Genomic DNA, 19783 nt, shown 5'->3' on the forward strand with positions numbered 1-19783 from the left:
TGGAGGCAGCTGTTTGAGGGTAAATCTACATTGGACATGTGAGAGTATTTCAAATGGCAATTGATAAGAGTTCCAGAGTGGTACGTTCCTGCTAGATTGAAAGATAAGTATGGCAAGTTACATGAACCTTGGGTGACCAGGGACGGTATGACCTTGGTCAAAAAGAAAAGGGAGGCACATGTCCGGTCTTGGAGGATGGGAACTGAAAAAGCCCTTGAAGTATACAAGGAAAGTTGGAAAGAGTTTAAGAATTTAGGAGGGCTAAAAGGGGTCATGAAAAGTCACGAAACAGGATTAAGGAGAATCTCAAGGCTTCTTATACACTTACGTCTAAATAAACAAACCCATACACACACGATATCAAATGAAAGTGATTCCTATTCCTTGCTCTTGGTCCACATCCCTCCATGCCTTGCATATTCATTTGCCTGCTAAAAGTCCCTTTAAATGCCCCTATTGTATCTGCCTCCACTCCCATCTCTGGCAGCACATTCCAGGTAATGGCCTGGTGGTATTAGCACTGGACCTTTAATCCAAAGACAAGGATAACGTTCTGGGTTTGAATCCTGCTGGGCACGTCGTGGAATTAGAATTTAAGAAATATTGGGAATTAAGAATCTCGTGATAACTAACCTAGTCCTGATTATCAGGAAGAACCCATCTTTTAAGGAAGGAAATGCCATCCTTACCATGTCTGATCTATAAGTGACTTCATATCCACAGCAATGTGGCTGACTCTTAACTGTTCTCTGGGCAATTGGGGATGGGCAATAAATGCTGCCTAAAAGCAACACTGTCATCCCGTGAATGAATAAAGGAAAAAATAACTCCTACCATTGTGTTAACAAAGTGTGGAACTGGATGAACACGACAGGCCAAGCAGCGTCTTAGGAGCACAAAAGCTGACGTTTTGGGCCTAGACCCTTACCATTGTGGTTTTTATTTACATTGCCCGTCACCTTAAATGCACGCTTCCTAGTAATAGACATTTCAACTTGGAAAAAGGTTTCTGACCATCAATCCTTTCTATGCATCTCATAATTTTTATAAACTTCAATCAAATCTCCCCTCAGCCGCTGCTGCGCAGGAGAAAACCATCTGAGTTTTTCTAGCCTCTGCACTTTGCTCATACCCTCCAGCATCCTGGAAAATCTCTTCTGCACCATCTCCAAAGCCTCCACATTCTTCCTGTAATGGCAACCAGAACTGAACACAGTATTGTAAGTGTGGCCTAACCAAAGTGTTAAAGCTGCAACATGTCATCCCTGACTCTTGTACTCAATACCCCAACCAATAAAGGTCATATGCCTTATTTACTACCCTGTCTGCTTTTGTGGCCACTTTCAGGGAGCTATGGATTTGAACCCCAAGATCCCTCTGTACATCAATGCCATTAACTTTTCCTTAATGTACAGGACCTCACAATTACCCAGATTAAACTCCATCTGTCATTCCAACTGATCTATATCCCACTTTTTCCTTTGACAACCTTCTGACTTTATCCACAATTTCAACAATCATTGTGATTGAGGGAACTGCTGATGCTGGAGTCTGAGATAACAAGATGTGGAGCTGGATGAACACAGCAGGCCAGACAGCATCAGAGGAGCAGGAAAGTTGACGTTTTGGGTCTGGCCCCTTCTTCAGAAATGGGGCAGGAAAAGGGGGCTCTGAAATAAATAGGGAGACGGGGAGGCGATGATAGGTTGACAGAGGAGCACATAGGAGGAGAGAAGGCGGACAGGTCAAGGAGGCAGGGATGAAGCCAGTACAGGTGAGTATAGGTAGGGAGTGGATGGGGGTTGGTCAGTAAGGAGGGAGGGGTGGATAGGTGGGAGGGAAGATGGACAGCTGAAGGAGGCGGGGATGAGGCTAGTAAGAAGGAAGTGGGGGTAGGGGTTGGTCAGTGTGGTGGGAGGAGTGCATGTTAGACATGGCCAGCAACTCCACAGTAAACATCAGCCCCCAGCCCTGTTGAGTCTTCACCATTCCCCACCCCCCCCCCAAGACTGCCTCCTCACTGAGGACGAATGGTCTGTCCTCAGTAAAGGACTCACCTTTATCCTCCTCCACTTGAACGTCAATGAATGCTGCTCACGCCTGGACATCAAACAGTTTTTCTGCTTATTTCTTCAATCGCGAGTCTGACACCGCCGCTGCCGCGCTCCCCCCCCCCCCCCCCCCCCCCCCCCCCCCCGCCGCCGTGACCCCTTCTCTCCTCCAGCACACTCCATCCTCCTGGACACCACCCCAAGGCCTCCTACCCTCCCTTGACCTCTTCATTTCCACTGCCATTGTGACATCAATCACCTCAACCTCTCCATCCCTCTTACCCTCTCCAAACTCTTCTCCCACAAAACATGTAGCCCTCCGCTCCAAACCTAACCTCACTTCAAAACCCGTGGACAAGGGAGGCACAGTTGTAGTATGGTGTGCTGAACTCTACATCACTGAGGCCAGGCTCCAACTCTCTGACACCTCCAACTGCTCCCTTAATCATGATACCACTCCTGATCACCAAAACATCATCTCCCAGACCATCCATAACCTCATCACCTCTGGTGACGTTTCACCCACAGCCCCCAGCCTCATTGTTCCCCAACCTTGCACCGTCCATTTCTATCTCCTTCCCAAAATCCATAAACCCAACTGCCCTGGTCGACCCATTGTCTCTGCCTGCTCTTGCCCCACCAAACTTATCTCAACACCATTTTTTCCCCGCTGGCCCAAGAACTCCCCACCTACATCTGTGATACCACCCATGCCCTCCACCACCTCCAATACTTCCAATTCCCCAGCCCTCAACACCTCATCTTCCCCATGGGCATATATATACTTGCATTCACCATGCAGCTGGCCTAAAAGCCGTCCGCTTCTTCCTCTCCCACAGGCCCAACCAGTCCCCCTCCACCAACACCCTTACCCTTAACAATTTCTCCTTCAACTCTTCGCACTTCCTACAGACAAAAGGGGTGTCCAGGGGTACCCACGTAGGCCCAAGATATGCCTGCCTGTTTGTAGGATATGTGGAACAGTCCCTCTTCCGCAACTACACTAGCATCATCCCCAACCTCATCTGCCATTATGTCAATGACTGTATCAGCGTCGCCTCATGCTCCCATAAGGTGCTCGAACAGTTCATCCACTTTGCAAGCACCTTCCACCCCAACTTTTAAGTTCACCTGGACCATTTTTGATCTCTCTCGCTCTCTCGCTCTCGCTCGTTCTCTCGCTCTCCCTTCCTGAACCCCTCTGTCTCCATCCCTGATAACCACCTGTTCCCAATTCCTTTGCCTCGTCCACATTTGCTCCCAAGATGAGGCGTTCCCCTCCCAGACTTTTCAGTGACCGCAATTTACCCGCCACAGTAGTCAAAAAACGCCTTCAAACTCATCTCTCGCATTTCCTGCACCTCAGCCCTCACACCCCCTCCCCCCATTTAACAACAAAAACAGAATTCCCCTTGTCCTCTCAAATCACCCTATCAACCTCCGGAATCAAAGCATCATTCTCCGCCACTTCTGCCACCTGTAATCTGACCCCACTACCAAGGATGTATTTCCCTCCCCACCCTTGTATACCTTCTGGAGTGATCGCTCTCTCCTCAACTCCCTCGTCCTTTCCACACTCCCCACTAGCCCTACCACCCCGGCACTTTTCCCTGCAACTCCAGAAGGTGCTACACCTGCCTCTACACCCCGCCCCCTCACCTCCATCCCACGCCCCAAGAAAAACCTTCCACATTAAATAGATGTTCTCTTCATTAGCTTCCCAACCATGATGTGAGCTCACCGGTCTAGATTTCTGGATTATCCCTATTTCATTTTTTGAGCAGAGGAACAACATTAGCTGCTCGCCAGTCCTCCAGGACCTCTCCAGTGCCTGCGAAGATCTTGGTCAATGCCCCAGCAATCTCCTGTTTTGCCTCTCACAATAGCCTCGGGTGGATACCATTGGGACCTGGGAACCTATCCACCTTAATGCCCTTCGAGAGACCCAACACCCCTTCTTTCTTCATCTCAAAATGCCCTACCATATTAGCATGCTCCACACGAATCTCACTGTCCTTCACATCCTTCTGGGTGAATACCAACACAAAGTACTCATTTAGGATCTTGCCCATATCCTACCTGGAAGCACAAGTTCCCTTCTTTATCCTTGAATGACCCTATCTTTTCCCTCGTTACCCTCTTGTTTTTAATGTATGTATAGAATGCCTTGGGATTGTCTTTAACCTTATTTGTCAAGGCCATTTCATGGCCCCTTCTTGTTCTACGAAGTCCCTTTTCTGCTTTCTTTGAATTTCTCATGAGCCCTGTCCAATTTTTAGCTTCCTAAACTTTGTTTTTTGTTTTGACTAAATTCACAAGTTCCTTTGTTATCCATACGTCCCTTACCTTGCCATTCTTGTCCTTGCCTTAATGGTACCTGCCAGTCCTGAATTCTCTTCAGCAGATCTTTAAACAATTCTCACATGTGAAATCTGGACTTGCCTGATAACAGCTCTTTCCAATTAACACTCCCAGGCTCTTGCCTAATACTGATGTAATTTGCCCTTACCCCAGTTTAGTACCTTGCCTTGTCCTTATTCGTAGCTATCTTAAAACTTAAAGGAGTTATGATCACTGTTGCCAAAATGCTCTCGCACTGAAAGGTTAGTCACCTGTACAGCCTCATTAGCCAGTACGTGGTTCATTATGGCCCCTCCTCTAGTTGTACAATCTGCATAGTATTTTAAGATACCCTCTTGGATGAACTTAAATTCTGTCCCATCTAATTCTCTTGCCCTATGGGAGTCCCAGTCAGCACTGGGGAAGTTAGACACCCCTCTATGATGACTGTTGTTGTTGTTACTGCATCTTTCTGTAATATGCCTATATATTTGTTCCTCCATATCTGGTAGCTGTTGGGGGAACTACAATATAACCCCATCGGAGAGATTGTACCCATCTTATTTTTGAGCTGGACCCATAATGCCTCAGTGGATGAGCCCTGCAGAATGTCCTGTGTGCAGATGTGACATTCTACATGATTAGTAATGCATCTTCTCTACTTATTTTACCTTCCTCTCTATCTATAACAATGAAACCCTAGAACGTTGAGCAGCCAGTCCTGTCGTCCTCCTCAACCAAGGCTCTGTAATGACCACAACATCATAGATCCAGGCTTTAAGGTCATCCACCTTGCCTATAATACTCATTGCATTGAAATAAATACACTTCAGCCCATTAGAACCATTGTGTTCATTTACCTGTCTCTGCCTGTTCTTCCTTTCTGATTAACTTGTCCTAACATGTAACTTCCCCTCAGTCCCTCCACTTACTAACCTGCTGCTCTGGTTCCCAGCTCCCTTTCACCTTAGTTTAAACCCTCCCAAGTAGCATGAGCAAGCCTCCGTGCAAGGATATTAGTTCCCCTCCAGTTTAAATGCAACCCATCCTTCTTTTACAAGTCCTCCTGCCCCAGAAGGGGTCCCAATGATCAAGAATCCTGAAACCCTTCCCCCTGCACCTGCTCCTTAGCCACACATTCATATAAAGGAATCTTTATATTCCTTGCCTCACTAGCACATGGTATTGATAGTAATCCAGAGATTACTACCCTCAAGGTCCTGTGTTTCAGCCTCTTTGCTAACTCCCTGTACTCGCTTCACAGGACCTCCTCCATCTTTCTATTTATGCTATTGGCACCAATGTGCACACCTGCTCATGCTCCCCCTTAAGAAGTTTATGCAATGACTTGCAGATGTCCTTAACCCTGGCACCAGGGAGGCAACACACCATCCTGGAGTCTCCAATGTGGCCACAGAAGTGCCTGTCTGTGCCCTTAACTAGCAAGTCTTTGACCAATTTGCTCACTTGAATCTTGCCCGATTACTGCTCTACAGCAGAACCAGTTCTTGTGCCACAGGTTTGGCTGCTGCTGTTATATTCCCCTGAGAAGCTATCCTTCCTTAACAATATCCAAATCAGTATACCTGTTCGAGAGGGGAGACTCCTGCACTACCTGCCTGCATCTGGCAGTCACCCTGACTCAACCATTGGTGTGACCATCTTCCTGTAACTATCACTATCTCTGACATTCATGTCAACCTTGTCAACACCTAAGCTGTTCTGCAATCCCATTGAGATGAAAAGTCTGAATATTTGGAGGAACAAGTTTCTGTAGAAAGGATCAGAGAGATGCCGAAGGTGAAACATGTTTTGGTCCAACGATTGGGTTTTCTTTTAAAATCTTTGCTTTTTTTTCTGTTGACCTAGTCACATGCTCAGTAAAACTAGACTTATTTGTGCTATTGGGGGAGCTTGGTGATCTGATTATTACCTATTTGGAGTATTGTTATGAATTTATGAATGACTTTTAGTACAGACAGAGAAAGGTTCTGTTTAAGGTTTCAGTTGAAGGTTTCATCTTTTAACAGTTCCTCCCTACTATATTAAAGCCTTGATCTCAATTACGAGCTGATGTGCTAGAGTGCAGTTTCAGCACACAGCTTCTTGGCTCGTTAAAGCATATTGCAAAATGAAGGCAGCCTGGCATCTTAAAGTAAAATCAAGGTTTTAGAAAATTGTGATTTTAACTTTATATTAAGTGACTTTTTTTCTTACTAGCAGCTCATTAACCCAGTCAATGGATTCTGGTGGGACAGACAACTTTGTTATTATCAACCAATTAAAGGAAGAAGTGATGTCTTTGAAAAGGCTCCTGCAGCAGAAAGAACAGACTATCTTGGAAAGAGATAAAAAGGTAGATTAAAGTCTATTTATAGTTGATAGGCAGCATTGCTGGTGCTTTTTCACCCCTGTATTTGTGGGTAAGGAAGGATCAAGAAAGCCTTTAATCATGTTCAAATTGCTGTCTTATGCTTCTAACTGGAAAGCTTACGTATATGGGTATGATGTGAAATGTATTGCTCTGTGATTTCAAACATTGTTGACTTGTACTAGAATACCTTTTGTACAATGTACCAGATAATTTCTTCAGGGAAAAAAATCAGTATTCAAATACTACTTTTTTTTCCAATCAAAGCTGACTGAGTTGAAGGCAGATTTTCAGTACCAGGAATCTAATCTTAGAGCAAAAATGAACAACATGGAAAAAGCACACAAAGATACAGTGGAACAGCTACAGGTATTTTCCCATATTTCAATATTTTTAATTTTGTTCTGTTCCCTGATTTTTAACCTGACGAGAGAATTTAGTTAACTAATATCTCAATTTTTAAAGTTTCTAATAATCCAGTGTTTATTTGACATGGTATGTGTTGCCTCAAATAAAATGTCATATTGCTACATGCTAGCTTTCTGATCCAGAGATGTTTATTATTAATTTCATACTTGCTGTAAAACATTTAATTTTTTTTGGGAATTTTTTTTTAAGATTAGAAGTTTGTTTAGTTGCAATGTACTAGTAAAATTGCAGTAAAATAAAATACTTCTAAACTCTTAGTGTTGAAAGATTAACTGCATATTTCAGTTTGAAATAGTGGATTTGGGCATCTCAGTGAAATGAGTGACTAGAGCAAACCACTTAAGCAGCATTCATTTTTATTTCAATGATTACCTCAGTGTTTACACTTACAACCGTCTTTGCTGATATTTACAAGCCAATATTGTAAAGTGTGATTCCAAATCATGTCTGAAGAGGCGAGGCTTGTTAAATGGAAAAGGGCCTAACAGATGTAGGATGGCAGGGCCAAAGGTCATTTCCTTAGTGTATTCCAGTATTGTGATGCCAGAAAGTGTGATTTGAATGAGGAGTTTTGTGAGCACAGGAGCGTCTTCATTTACTGAACATTTCCAGAGAGGCTGTTCGGGGATCAAGAAGAATTTAAAAGGTTGAAATCTTGGAGCTTGCTCATTATTTAGCAAAAACGGTACAGGAGAACTAGGTACAACTGTTGACCTTTTTTGAAGCATTTGGCATCAGTCATGTTTCTACCTTTTCATAGCCTCCTCCCTCAAAATCAATAAGTGCTGGAAGTACACAACATATTGGATGGCATCTTTGGAGAGAGAGTTTAAATTTCTGGTCTGTAACCCTTCAGAACACTGGTGGAAAATCACTGACCTAAAATATAACTATATTTCCTCTTATTTTTAGGTTTTACTTTTGTTTCAGGCTCTAGTATCTGTGGTATATTTGCTTTTGTGTTGGCCTCTTTCTCAACGAGTCTGCAGCCTCGAGTCTTCAGGTAAATTCTCTCCAACCTGTCAGGAACCTTCAGTTTCTTTAGGTTTCTATTGAGCTGCATCTTTCTTAACTAAACTCCAGCAGATACAACTTGAGCCTGTCCAATCTTCCCTCCTCAGACAATCCATCCATTCCAGGTACTGATATCGTAAACCTCTTAACTGCTTCAATGCATCTGCATCCTTCTTTAAATAACGTCACCGATGCTATACACAGTACTACTGATATAATCCCATCAGTGCCCCGTATATCTGAAGTATAATCTACTTTTGATTTTGTTCACCTTGCAATAAACTATGACTTCTGTTAACTTTGCTAATTCCTTGTTACATTAACCTTTCATGATTAATGGACTCGGACACCCTGATCCCTCTCCAATTCTGAGGTCTGCAATCTCTCACCATTTAGATATTTTGCTTCTTTGTTCATTTTGGCAACAAGTGACAATTTCGTTTCCCCCACAACCCCACAATTTCTTTGCCCGCTGACATCTATTTGAGGCCTCAATGTCCTCTTCTTACATAGAATCCCTACAGTGTGGATGCAAGGTATTCGGCCAATTTAAGTCCATGCTGGCCCATTAAGTCAACAGCTTCCTCTGAAGAGCACCTCAACCCTACCCTATTCCTACATTTTTCATGGCTAATCAACTTTACCTACACATCCCTGGACACCATAGACAGTTTAACATGGCCAATCAACCTAACCTCACATCTTTGGACTGAGGGAAGAAACTAGAATCACACAGTGGCTGAGAGTCATCACAGCAGAATCCTGAGAGACATTGCTGTACAGTTCTGATGACTGTGGCAATCAGAGAACCTGGCTTCAAGTTGTGGTTAAACCTGAAACCCTACATTGGTATTTCGCACCATTCCTCCTCCTCTGACATAAAAAGTGCCCTGTGAGGAAGATGTCTAGCAAGGTAAAGGTGTATAAGGGAGCAGCCAGTAAAAGAGCGGGTCAGCATTAAAGTAGAAGTGCGAAGTCTGTTGCTCGAGAGGTTTCGGCATGAGGAAGGTGAGCAGGGGTACAGGTAAAAGCAGGTAAAGGCTCTTTAACTCTACTTTCTGTATAGACTGAAGGCAGTGGGGATGGCAGTTAGAACAGTGGCATGCTTCTCTTGCAACATGTTGCTTCTCAGGTGCTAGGGTCAAGGATGCGTCTGAGCAGTTGCAGAACATTCTGAAGGGGGAGGCTGAACAGTCAGAGATCATTGTGCACGTTGTCTACCTATTATTATTTGTACCAAAGGGATGGAGTCCTGCGAAATGAGCATAGGGAGTTAGGGAACAAGTTAAAACTCAGGACCTCGAGGCTAGTGATCTGTGGATTACTCCCAGTGCCAATGAGGTTAGAAATAGCAAGGTAGGCCAGATGAATGCTCAGCTAAGGAGCTGGTGTAGGGCTCAAGGTTTTCAGTTCTTGGATCTTTGGGATCTCTTTTGGGAGAGAAGTGACATGTGCTAGAGGGAATGGTTGTACTTGAACCCCCTCCGGTTCAACATCCTTGCAGGGAGATTTGCTGGTATTACCTGGAAGCGTTTGAATTATTTTGGCAGGGGCGTGGGACTCTCAATAAGTGAGGGTCCATTAAGAAGTCAGAGGAAAATACATTAGCCAGTGAGAGCAAGTTTACTATTCAGGATAGCAAGGGGCACAATAACAGGAGGGAAAAGACTTCTGGTTTAAAGTGCATTTATTTCAACGCATGAGGCCTGACTGATAAGGCAGATGAGCTCCAAGCGTGGATTAGCTTTGGGGACTAGGAAGTTATTTTCATAATGCAAACATGGCTGAGAGAAGGACAGGACTGGCAGTTGAATGTTCCAGGATACAGAAGCTACAGGCATGATAGAAGTACAAGTAAGTGAGGAGGGGGAGTTGCTGTTTTGATAAGGAAGGACATAATAGTGCTTAGAGAAGATATTCTTAAGGCATCATCCAATGAGGCTATATAGTTACAACTTAGAACCAAGAAAGGGATGGTCACTCTGTTGGGACTGCATTATAGACCTCCAAATAGCCAGAGGGTACTACAGAAGTTGATGTGTAGAGAGATTGAGGATGCCAGTAGGAATAATAGAGCAGTATTTGTTGGCGATTTTAAATTTCCCCTACATTGGGCTATGCAGAGTGTAAAAGGCCCGGACACAGTGGAATTTGTCAAACGTGTCCAAAACAGTTCCCCAAATCAATACATAGTGGGCCCTTACTTGGGAGACCGCAACACTGGACCTCCTGTTAGGAAACTAGGTCGGACAAGCAACTGAAGTGTCAGTTGGAGAGCACTTAGGGTCCAGTGACCATATTCTCTTAGTTTTAACATAGTTATGGAAAAAGATCGGACACGTCGACAGGTTATGGTGCTAAACTGGAGCAGGGCCAATTATGAGGCCATTAGGAGGATCTAGTGGAGGTTGATCGGGTGAGTCTGTTTGAAGGAAAAGGATCGACTGGCAAATGGACGGCTTTTAAAAGGATCATAGCAAGAGTCCAGTATGCCCTGTTAGGGTGAAGGGAAAAGCTGACAAGTTTAAGGTTCTTGGCTGACGAGGGATATTGAGGCTCTGGTCAGAAAAAAGATGAAGGCATACATTGGGTTTAAGCTATTGGCTCAAGTGAATCCCTAGATGACTATAAAGAGTGTAGGAGCACACTTGAAAGGGAAATCAGAAGAGCAGAAAGAGGGTGCAATATTGACCTGGCAGATAAGGTTAAAGATGGTTAAGAGGCTCCAATGTTATATTAAGAGTAAAAAGGTGGCTAAGGAGAGAATAGATCCCCTTAAAGGTCAGCAGTAGATTCCCCACAGGAGACTGGAGAGATTTTTAATAAATATTTCTCCTCCTTGCCTACTGAGTAGGAAATCATCAATGCTAAGGAAATAAGGGAAACAGGTGGGGATGTTTTTGACCACATACACATTACCAGAGAGGAGGTGTTTTCAGCCTTAAAGCGTATTAAGATGGATAAGTCCCCTAGGCCTGATCAAGCCCATCTTTGGATGTTGTGGGAATCTAGGGAGGAAATTGCAGACGCCTTCGCAGAGATTTGTGCTTAATCTTTAGCCACTGGTGAAGTTCCAGAAGACTGGATGGTGGCTAATGTTGTTCCACTTTACAAAAGGTAGCAAAGACAAGCCAGGCACTACAGGCCAGTCAGCCTGACATCGGTGGTAGGCATGTTGTTGGAGATGATAGTGACGGACAGGATCAAGCAACATTTGGATAGTCAAGGTCTGATTGGCAACAGTCAGTCCGGATTTGTGCATGGGAAGTCATGTCTGACAAATCTTTGAGTTTTACAAAGAGGTAAGCAAGAGGATGGATAAGGGTACGGCAGTGGATATTGTCGATATGGACTTTGGTAAGGCCTTTGACCAAGGTCCCATGCGGCAGGCTAGTCACGAAGGTTAAGTCACGTGGGATCCAGGGAGAGAAGCTAATGAGATTCGAAACTGGCTGGATGGGAGCAGAGGATGGTGGCTGAAGATTTTTTTTCTCAGGCTGGAGACCTGTGACTAGTGGTGTGCCACACGGGTCAGTGCTGGGACCTTTATTATCTGTTATTTACATAAATGATCTGGATATGAGTGTACAGCGCATGATTAGTAAGTTTGCAGATGACACAAAATTAGGAGAAATCATTGATAGCGAAAAAGGTTCTGACAAATTACAAAGGATCTTGATGAAGAGGATGGCTGAGAATTGGCAAATGCAAATCAATACAAACACGTGAGGTGTCGCACTTTGGGAGGTCAAACAAAGGTAGGACTTGTACATCTTGGGTGTACAAGTTACAAGTACATTGTTTGTTGAAAGCGACATCACTAGTAGGCAGGGCGTGGATGTGGGCCTTCATCAGTTGAAGCATTTAGTCTAGAAGTTGGGATGTTATGTTACATTTGTATAAGTCATTGCTGAGGCTGCACTTGGAGTACTCTGTACAGTTTTGGTCATCCTGTGATAGGAAAGACAGTTAAACGAGAAAGTGTGCAAAGATGATTTACATGGATGTTGCCAGAACTAGTAGGCCTGAGTTACAGGGAGTAATTGGCCAGGATAGGACTTTATTCCTAGGAACCTAAGAATAAAGGATGACCTTATTGAGGTCTATAAAATCATGAGAGGCAAAGATAGGATGAATGCATATCACTGGATGCTGGGTCAAACGCTTTCAGATATTTGCTTTGACGTATTTAAATGAAACTGTTTACAAACTGAATCAAATTGAGCCGTGACAATAAAGCTTTCATAACCTTACTTTGGTCTGCGTTTCATTCTGCTATTGTAGCATTTTTGATTGAATGCCAAACATTGCTGATCAAAATCCTGGAAATTGCTCCCTAAATGGAATTGAATTTGAATTAGCTTTTGTCATTGTTTCCCTCTCTTCTGCCTCCCTATATAGGTTCCCACACCACCTGCCATTTTAGTTGAATCCCTCCCCAACTACATGTGCAAATACTTTTCCAGGACGTCAGTATTCCAAAATATGTCTACGTATGTTGATTTAAAATCTCCTGTGATTATCACCATGCCTTTCTTGCAAGCTCTCCTATTGTTCCTTTCTCTCTACTTCACCCTGTACCTCACTTCCATAAGTGACTTTTTTTCCCTTTTTATAATTTCTCATCTCTACATAAACAGTTTTGACAATCTGGTTTCCTGAAATTAGATCAATCCTCACTGTTGTGCTAATACCACTATCAAATAACACAAGAACACTGCCACCATTTCCCAGCTTCATGCCCTTACTAAATGTAAGTAACCTTCAATAGATTCCAGTTCATACCATCATGCAAGTATGTCGGTAATAGCAATTAGATCATAGTTGCATATTTTTGTTCACTCACACCATTCATCTATTTTGTTTTGAAGGCTGTGTGTTCAGATACAAGTATTTATTTTATCCTTTTCTTCTTGCCTCTTCATTCATTGTTAAATTTATTCTCTCTCTCTCTCTCTCTCTCTCTCTCTCTCTCTCTCTCTCTCCCCTCCTGTCAAGATTTGTCTACAATTTCCTATATTAAGACCTTTCTCTTTGACCTTGACTCTACTCTTTGATCTACAACATTTTTCTAAATTTTATCCCTTCCCCCCACTAATTTAGGCAGCATGGTGGCATAGTGGTTAGTACTGCTACCTCGCAGCACCAGGGACCTGGGTTTGATTCCAGGGTGACTGTGTGGAGTTTTGCACCTCCTTTTTGTATGTGTGTCTTTGGGCTGTGTGCTCCATCTTCCTCCCACGGTCAAAAGATGTGCAGGTTAATTCTATTGGCCTGTACTGTAGAGGGATGTGCAGACCAAGTGGATTAGCTAGAATAAATGTAGGGGTTATTGTGATTGAATCATGGAATTCCTACAGTGTGGCTGTAGGCCATTTGGCTCATCCAGTCCACACCATTCCATTCAGACCCAACCCCCTACCTTATCACCGTTCCCTACATTTGGAATGCTCTTCATTGGTATAAACATGATGGCCTCTTGCTACTGTAAGGATTTTATAAATGATTTAAAATCCTGTCTATTTTCTTTGGTATGCAGTTGGCAAGAAAACCAACCCCAACATGGTTCAGATGACGATCACCCCAAAGGTTCATACAGATCTTCTTTTCCCGAGTACTTGTATCAATGCGAAATGAACTGGAACCCACTCCTCCAGTGCCAGCCAGATGCATGCATTCACCTGTCTCATCTGATTTGTCCAATGCCGATTTTTTTTTTCATGAGACTTGAGTGGTAATCTAGAGATTACCAGCCATAGTTGCCCAAACTTCAAACATTTGCCCTGGACTGAACTGGCATCTCTGATCTTCCACACACTACTGTTGTGGCACATTATCCTTTCTTTCTTTCACCTTAAATCTGTTCTAGTTAACTATTTAATTGAATAAAATATAACGTTTTCTTCATGTGCATTTATTAACCCTTTCACCAGTTGTAAGTGCTATATTGAAGATTAGGAATAGAATAAATGTTAGCCAATAGATACTCAGCTAATGACTAGCTTCTCTAGCAGCAAAGTAACAGCCATTTCCTGAAAGCTGAAAAATTTTGGTAGTGCAAAAGGAAAGGTAGATATCTTTTTCCTTCCTCCTGTAAGTCTTGTAATTACCCACGCCCATCACTCTAATGCAAGGTATGCTCAAGTACTAAGTCACACTAAATTAGAGAGTTTATATACTCTTAATACAAAAAGCCTGTCTGATCCAGTCAAGAGGAATTGCTTTCAGCTACCTCCTTGATTAACAAAGCCCAACTGCACTTCCAGTAGATGCCTAATTAAAACTTTACTTAAGGTTGCCAACTTCAGAATTTAAACTGGGAGTTTCGTTAAATGCTGCTCATAATAAAATTAGACTTCTATAAAGATTTAGATTTCCTTACCCACCAACTGCCAGCATTTAGTCCTAGAGATTTCTTGTGATTGAAGGCTACTTAATAATGAAGCCCCTGAAAATAGTTGCATCAAGGCATTGTTTTCAGTGGCAGAAGCGCAAGTCAGAGTACCGACGGGAAGGTCAGGTGATTTGAGTTCCTCCCTGTATTAAAAACTTACCTCGTGCAGCAAGTGGCCCTCGTGCTGTCAGCAGGGGGGTGTGCGGAGGGAATGCGAGCCAGGAAGAAGCAGATAAATTTGGGCATCGGCTAAACCCGAAACACTGTACGTGTAGTGTTTCCCACCTGTCGTCATCCTCTAACCAAGAAAGACTGTGTGGAGGCTTGGTCTGGTAAGGCGTTTTTTTATATTTTTCTGGAATTCTAGAGTAGAGGGAATGGAAACTAGGGCAGTTGTATGCCCGTCTTGCAGAATGTGGGAGGTAAAGGTCATTGCTGGTGTCCCTCTGACTTCACCTGCGAGAAGTGCACCCAACTCCAGCTCCTCAAAAACCATTTTAGGGAACTGGAACTGGAGCTGGATGAACTCCAGATCATATGGGAGGCTGAGAGGGTGATAAATAGGAGTTACAGGGAGGTGGTCGCACCCAAGTTACAGGACAAATGTAGCTGGGTGACTGTCAGGAAGGGGAACGGGAATAGGAAGACAGTGCAGACATCCTGTGTGGCCATTCCCCTCAATAATAAGTGTACTGTTTTGGATACTGTTGGGGTGGGGGGAGGGGGCACCTACCAGGGGAAGGCCATAGCAAACAGGTCTCTGGTGTAGAGCTTGACCCTGTGGCAAAGGAAGGAAGGGGGGGAGAATAAGAGAGCAATTGTAGTGGGGGATTCAATAGTAAGAGGCATAGACAGGTGGTTCTGTGGACGCGAAAGAGATGAAAGGATGGTATGTTGCCTTCTGGGTGCCAGGGTCTGTGATGTCTCGGATCATGCCTTCAAGATCCTTAAGGGGGAGGGTGAGCAGCTAGCAGTTATAGTACACAATGACATAGATAGAAAAAGAACTGAGAATGTTAAAAACGAGCACAGGGAGTTAGGTTGGATGCTGAAGTCCAGGACAAATAGGATAGTTATCTCTGGATTGCTACCAATACTACGTGATAACAAGGTAAGAAACAGAGAGAGAGTGCAACTAAACACGTGGCTACAGGGCTGGTGTAGGAGGGAGGGTTTCCATTGTGTGGATAATTGGAGCACATTCTGGGGAACGTGGGACCTGTACAGAAAGGATGGGTTGCATCTGAATCGGAAGGGCACAAATATCCTGGGAGGGAGGTTTGCTTGAGCTGTACGGGATGGTTTAAACTATTTTGGCAGGAGCTGGGAAACCAGATATATAATTCAGAGGATAAGGTATCCGGCCTTCCAAAAGACACAACAGGGAGTGAGATTGTTCATAAAGAAATGCGTTTGATGGAGCATAACTGGGGACACAGAGATGGTTTGAGGTGTGTATACTTCTATGCTAGAAGTATCGGAAATAAAGCAGATGAACTTAGAGCATGGGTTGGTACTTGGAACTACTATGTTGTGGCCGTTACAGAAACTTGGGTAACCCGGGGACAGGAATGGTTGTTGGAAGTTCTGGGATTTAGATGCTTTAAAAGAAATAGGGAGGGTGGTAAAAGAGGCGGGGAGTCACATTGCTAGTCAGGGCGAGTATAGCAGCTACTGAAAGGAAGTTTGAGAATGATATGTCTACCGAGTCAGTTTACGTTGAGGTCAGGAACAAGAAAGGAGCAGTCACTTTGTCGGGTTTTTCTTTTACAGACCCCCTAATAGTTGCGGAGAAGTAGTAGAGCAGATTGGGAGGCAGATACTGGAAAGGTGCAGAAGATTGTAGTTGTGGGTGACTTCAACTTTCCACATATTGATTGGAAACATTTTGGTTGCAACAGTTTAGCTGGAACAGATTTTGTCCAGTGCGTTCAGGAAGGATTCCTGGCACAGTATGTAGATAGACTAACACGAAGAGAGGACATTCTGGATTTGGTGCTTGGGAACGAATAGGGCCAAGTGATAGACCTGTTGATAGGAGAGCATTTTGGCGGTAGTCATCATAACTGTTTCTTTCATGATAGTCATGGATAGGACAGGTACATATGGCAGGGTAAAATTTACACTTGGGGGAAGGGTAATTACAATTCAGGCAAGAATTGGCTAGCATAAATTAAGAACAGATGCTGTCAGGGAAGAGCACCAGAGAGAGCGAGCGAGATCAAATAACTGGTTCAGAGGCAAAAGGAAGCTTGTGCAAGGTTTAGGAAAAGCGGAACGGAAAAGGCTCTAGACGGATACAAATTAGCCAGGAAGGAGCTGCAGAAACGGCTTAGGAGAGCTATAAGTGGGCATGAGAAAACCTTGGCAGATAGGATCAAGGAAAACTCCAAGGCATTTTACACGTATGTGCAGAACAAGAGAAAGACCAAAGAAAGGGTAGGGCCGATCAAGGATTGTAAAGGGAATTTGTTAGCGAGTTTTGAGAAGATTTGTAGCTCAGGTTGAAGTTCTGGATGTGAGTTTGCTCGCTAAGCTGGAAGGTTAGTTTTCAGACGTTTCGTCACCATTCTAGGTAACATCATCAGTGAGCCTCCGACGAAGCGCTGGTGTTATGTCCGGCTTTCTATTTATCTGGTTAGGTTTCCTTGGGTTGGTGATGTCATTTCCTGTTCTTTTTCTCAGGGGATGGTAGATTGGCTCCAAGTCAATGTGTTTGTTGATGGAATTCCGGTTGGAATGCCATGCTTCTAGGAATTCTCGTGCATGTCTCTGTTTGGCTTGTCCTAGGATGGATGTGTTGTCCCAATCAAAGTGGTGTCCTTCCTTATCTGTATGTAAGGATACGAGTGATAGTGGGTCATGTCGTTTTGTGGCTAGTTGATGTTCATGTATCCTGGTGGCTAGCTTCCTGCCAGTTTGTCCAATGTAGTGTTTGTCACAGTTCTTGCAAGGTATTTTGTAGATGACGTTCGTTTTAATTGTTGTCTGTAGAGGGTCTTTTAAGTTCATTAGCAGCTGTTTCAGTGTGTTGGTGGGTTTGTGGGCTACCCTGATGCCAAGGGGTCCGAGTAGTCTGGCAGTCATTTTGGAAATGTCTTTGATGTAGGGGAGAGTGGTTATGGTTTCTGAGCCCGTTTTGTCTGTTTGTTTGGGTTTGTTGCTGAGAAATCGGCGGACTGTGTTCATAGGGTACCCATTCTTTTTGAATACGCTGTATAGGTGATTTTCCTCTGCTCTGCGTAGTTCCTTTGTGCTGCAGTGTGTGGTGGCTCGTTGGAATAATGTTCTAATGCAGCTTCGTTTGTGGGTGTTGGGATGGTTGCTCCTGTAGTTCAGTATTTGGTCCGTATGTGTTGTTTTCCTGTAGACGCTGGTTTGAAGTTCCCCATTGGCTGTTCGCTCTACTGTGACATCTAGGAATGGTAGTTTGTTGTTGTTTTCCTCCTCTTTTGTGAATGTTATGCCAGTAAGGGTATTATTGATGGTCTTGAATGTTTCCTCTAATTTGTTTTGTTTAGTGATGACAAAGGTGTCATCCACATAGCGGACCCAAAGTTTGGGTTGGATGATTGGCAGAGCTGTTTGTTCGAGTTTGTACCCTAAGAACACAGTCCGCTGATTTCTCAGCAACAAACCCAAACAAACAGACAAAACGGGCTCAGAAACCATAACCACTCTCCCCTACATCAAAGACATTTCCAAAATGACTGCCAGACTACTCGGACCCCTTGGCATCAGGGTAGCCCACAAACCCACCAACACACTGAAACAGCTGCTAATGAACTTAAAAGACCCTCTACAGACAACAATTAAAACGAACGTCATCTACAAAATACCTTGCAAGAACTGTGACAAACACTACATTGGACAAACTGGCAGGAAGCTAGCCACCAGAACATCAACTAGCCACAAAACGACATGACCCACTATCACTCGTATCCTTACATACAGATAAGGAAGGACACCACTTTGATTGGGACAACACATCCATCCTAGGACAAGCCAAACAGAGACATGCACGAGAATTCCTAGAAGCATGGCATTCCAACCGGAATTCCATCAACAAACACATTGACTTGGAGCCAATCTACCATCCCCTGAGAAAAAGAACAGGAAATGACATCACCAACCCAAGGAAACCTAACCAGATAAATAGAAAGCCGGACATAACACCAGCGCTTCGTCGGAGGCTCACTGATGATGTTACCTAGAATGGTGACGAAACGTCTGAAAACTAACCTTCCAGCTTAGCGAGCAAACTCACATCCAGGGAATTTGTGCACAGAGCCTAACGAGATAGGAGAGGTCCTTAATGAATACTTTTCTTCGGTATTCACAACTGAGAGAGACCTAGTTGTAGAAGAGGATGTTGTGAAACAGGCAGGTAGGCTAGAGGAGGTTGATGTTAAAGATGTGCCAGGAATTCGGAGGAAGTTGAAGATAGCTAAGTCCCCCAGGTCTGATGGGATTTATCCAAGGATTCTATGGGAAGCGATGGATGAGATCGCAGGGCCTTTGGCAATGATCTTTTCGTCCTCACTGTCCACGGTATAGTGCCAGAAGATTGGAAAGAGGCAAATGTCATTCCCTTGTTCAAAAAAGGGAACAGGGATAATGCTGGAAATTACAGGCCAGTTAGTCTTACGTCAGTTATGGGCCAATTACTGGGGAAAGAGGTCTAAGAGACAAGATTTATGACCCCTTGGAAAGGCACAGTTTGATTCGTGATAGTCAGCATGGATTTGTGAGGGGTAGACTATGCCTCACAAACCTTATTGAATTCTTTTGAAGAGGTGACCAAACACGTGGATGAAGGTAGAGCAGTGGATGTACGTGGATTTAAGTGAGGTATTTGATAAGGTTCCCCCTGGTAAGCTCATGCAGATGGTAAGGAGGCATGGGATGGGGGAAATGTGGCAGGTTGGATTCAGAATTGGCTGACCCTCAGAAGACAGTGGGTGGTAGTGGACGGAAAATATTCAGCATGGTGCTCAGTCACGAGTGGTGTACCATAAGGATCTGTTCTGGGTCCTCTTCTGTTTGTGATTTTTGTAAATGATCTGGATGAGGGAGTGGAAGGGTGGATTAGCAAGTTCGCAGATGATACTAGGGTGGGTCACAGTGTGGACAGTGTGGAGGGCTTTCTTGGTTACAAAGGGACATGATAGAATGCAGAGCTGG

General features: G+C 44.0%; 1 protein-coding gene across 6 annotated transcripts in view; it reads left to right on the forward strand.

Moving 5' to 3' along the window:
* The window catches only part of fam76b (family with sequence similarity 76 member B), an 80828-nt gene that overhangs the window by 55273 nt on the left and 5772 nt on the right, over nucleotides 1-19783 (forward strand). For 2 of the 6 annotated variants that reach the window (XM_059646538.1, XM_048532492.2), the window contains 4 exons: nucleotides 6612-6747; nucleotides 7030-7131; nucleotides 8104-8194; nucleotides 14769-14931. In XM_059646538.1, the coding sequence (XP_059502521.1) occupies nucleotides 6612-6747; nucleotides 7030-7131; nucleotides 8104-8194; nucleotides 14769-14931 (492 nt within the window). The remainder of the gene's footprint in view (nucleotides 1-6611; nucleotides 6748-7029; nucleotides 7132-8103; nucleotides 8195-14768; nucleotides 14932-19783) is intronic. The other 4 variants (XM_048532490.2, XM_048532491.2, XM_048532494.2 and 1 more) reach the window with 4 other exon arrangements.

The sequence above is a fragment of the Stegostoma tigrinum genome, chromosome 6, assembly GCF_030684315.1.
Source record: "Stegostoma tigrinum isolate sSteTig4 chromosome 6, sSteTig4.hap1, whole genome shotgun sequence".
NCBI classification, from domain to species: Eukaryota; Metazoa; Chordata; class Chondrichthyes; order Orectolobiformes; family Stegostomatidae; genus Stegostoma; species Stegostoma tigrinum.